The following is a 2,546-nucleotide window of genomic DNA, read 5'->3' as shown; positions in this document are numbered from 1 at the left end:
GTTTGGTTTGTAATTATTTATATAATATTGCTTAAATATTGTTTTTGGTATACTTCTTGCATGACTTATTACTTTCTTAACCCTGCTTGTACTTCTTTTTGTTTTATATCTAATTTTTATTTATTTTATATAATCAGATTTTATAATATTATACAATAAATAAATATCTGTACCTAAAATGCAAAGAATACTTGTCCATTATTTTTACTTTTTGAGAGAAGCAAACAACTATTTTTGCCTCATTAGACTAATAAAACTGTGAATTTAATTTATATTATATTAAAACAAATATAAATTTTACAACTAAAATGAGAACAAAAAATAAATGGCAATATTTTAAATAGTAATACACCAAAATTTGATAATAGTGATATTAATGATATATAAGTGNATAGTAATACACCAAAATTTGATAATAGTGATATTAATGATATATAAGTGGTAAAGATATAGTGATATTTTTCTAATAATTAAACTGACTCAGTACTACACAGAAGTGGAGATATTATATTCCCTTTTGTAATCATTATTAGCCAATAGATTATCTATCTGCAAAAATAGAGATATGACTCGAGAAATCAAAATTTTACAAGAGAAGCATAATACAATTGATAATAATACACTAAGTAATGAATAATTAATTTTTGTAAAGCTCTTTAATGAAACTTTGACTTTTGGAATTTGAAGTTTCTTATTTATATTTGTTTAAAAATAAAAATTTTTGAAGTTGTCGCTATTCTTACTGATTGATAATATTTAACATATTTTTTATAATATGTTATTTAAGATACCATTAAACAGAACATGCAAAGATGCATATATTGAACCTCATTGGTGTACTTGTCTTAAGTGGGATCCAATTGATATTAATCATCATTTTGCTATCGAAGCAGCAAAATTTTTTATAAAATTTCTTAATCGGTATAAAATTTTAGTTTATATTTTTTAATTAAAATTTTTGTTGATTTTTTAATTATTGATAGTTATAACTTGGAATTCACAAACCACTGTGCTACTATAGAATTAGAAAAAATAGAGTGGGCTAATAAGATGGCTCCCAATGAAGGGTTGTTGAAATTTCACCATTCAGCTGATAAAGATGGTTTTGTTCCAATTATGTCAAGTGATACAAAAGTAACTCAATTTTATTTACAACTTAAGGTTATTACTCGTCCAGCATTTGCTATATTTGAATTTTCCTGTCAGTATGATAATAATGCCAACCAGTTCATTCTATATGTGAGTATTTATTATAATTTTTATTTAAAGAATAATTAAAATAAAATTATAAAAAAAGGATTGAAAAATAATGATACAAATTTATAAACAATATTTTTATTTTTAGGAAAAAGATATAAGTCGAATAAATAAATATGGGAATCAAAGTTGGTGTATTGCTGAATCTCAACCACAACTTAATAAATATTGCTACTGTAAACAGCAACATTAGCTTATGTCTATAAAATGTTTTTTTATAATATTTATTTGTCATTTACTCATATTTTGTTANTGTAAACAGCAACATTAGCTTATGTCTATAAAATGTTTTTTTATAATATTTATTTATCATTTACTCATATTTTGTTATACAAATTAATAATATACAATTACCAATAAACAAGTACAACAGTATATGGTATGTCATAAGATAAATATTGAGTATTAATTTAGTTATACTTTATATATATATATTCAGACTATTTAACACAACTTTGAAATTTATAATTATTTTTATCAGCTTTTAATATTAAGTTTACAGAGAGTAGGGGTAAAGTTTCCTTTCATAATAACTATTTAAATTAAGTTGTTTACAAATTTAGTATTTTTATTTATTTTTCATTTGTTGACTTGTCAAAAATTTTTATTTTTCTGGTAAGTATAAATTAAATAATTATTTCATGTCAGTACTATCTAAAATGGTTAATCTTTGTATTATCCATAGCCTTATCTTACATAATTATTCATATTTAATATAAATTTTAATTGTTTAAATTAATTTTATATTACTGATAGTAAAAATATAAATTTCAATCTGAATCTCTTTCTATAAAATGCATTATTTTGTTTTATGTATGTATACTCATAAAATGTTTATTCTTCTTCAACTTTGGTCTTCTACCTTTATCCCACCTACTCAGGATCACCTTACTTCTACATGCACTTCATCTGGTCGTACTGTTTTATTCTTTTTCATTGATGCCACAACCCATTATATTTTTTTTATCAATAACGATTATGTTGGTTTTTGATGACGCATCAAGTTTTTTTTAAATCTTCATAAAATTGTCTATTTAATAGCTATAAATTTAAAACTGAAAGTTAAACCAAGAATGAATTTATGTAAAATGATTAAAACAATTTGTTTATAAATTAGTAATATTAAAATTTAGAAGCCAAAAACAATAGGGTAAATTTGTCGCAGCAGTACCAAATTTTGATCAAATATTTTTGTAATACAATTAAAACTAATTTGAAAGGTTTCAATAAATCAAATATTGTACTCAAATATTAAATATTGTTACCACAAAATTTTTTTATTTGTTATT

General features: G+C 22.1%; 1 protein-coding gene across 1 annotated transcript in view; it reads left to right on the top strand.

The window, feature by feature from the left end:
- LOC126904698 (uncharacterized) overlaps window positions 1–2,436 on the top strand; it is a 5,040-nt gene extending 2,604 nt beyond the window's left edge. The window contains exons 8-11 of the mRNA XM_050683919.1: window positions 788–921; window positions 984–1,239; window positions 1,346–1,487; window positions 1,566–2,436. Coding sequence (XP_050539876.1) covers window positions 788–921; window positions 984–1,239; window positions 1,346–1,450 — 495 coding nt within the window. The 3' untranslated portion in view covers window positions 1,451–1,487; window positions 1,566–2,436. The remainder of the gene's footprint in view (window positions 1–787; window positions 922–983; window positions 1,240–1,345; window positions 1,488–1,565) is intronic.
- The last annotated feature ends 110 nt before the right edge of the window (window positions 2,437–2,546 follow it).

The sequence above is a fragment of the Daktulosphaira vitifoliae genome, unplaced genomic scaffold (assembly GCF_025091365.1).
Source record: "Daktulosphaira vitifoliae isolate Bord-2020 unplaced genomic scaffold, ASM2509136v1 Scaffold_4, whole genome shotgun sequence".
NCBI classification, from domain to species: domain Eukaryota; kingdom Metazoa; phylum Arthropoda; class Insecta; order Hemiptera; family Phylloxeridae; genus Daktulosphaira; species Daktulosphaira vitifoliae.
The sequence above is the reverse complement of the archived record's forward strand: the minus strand, read 5'-3'. Positions and strand labels throughout refer to the sequence as shown.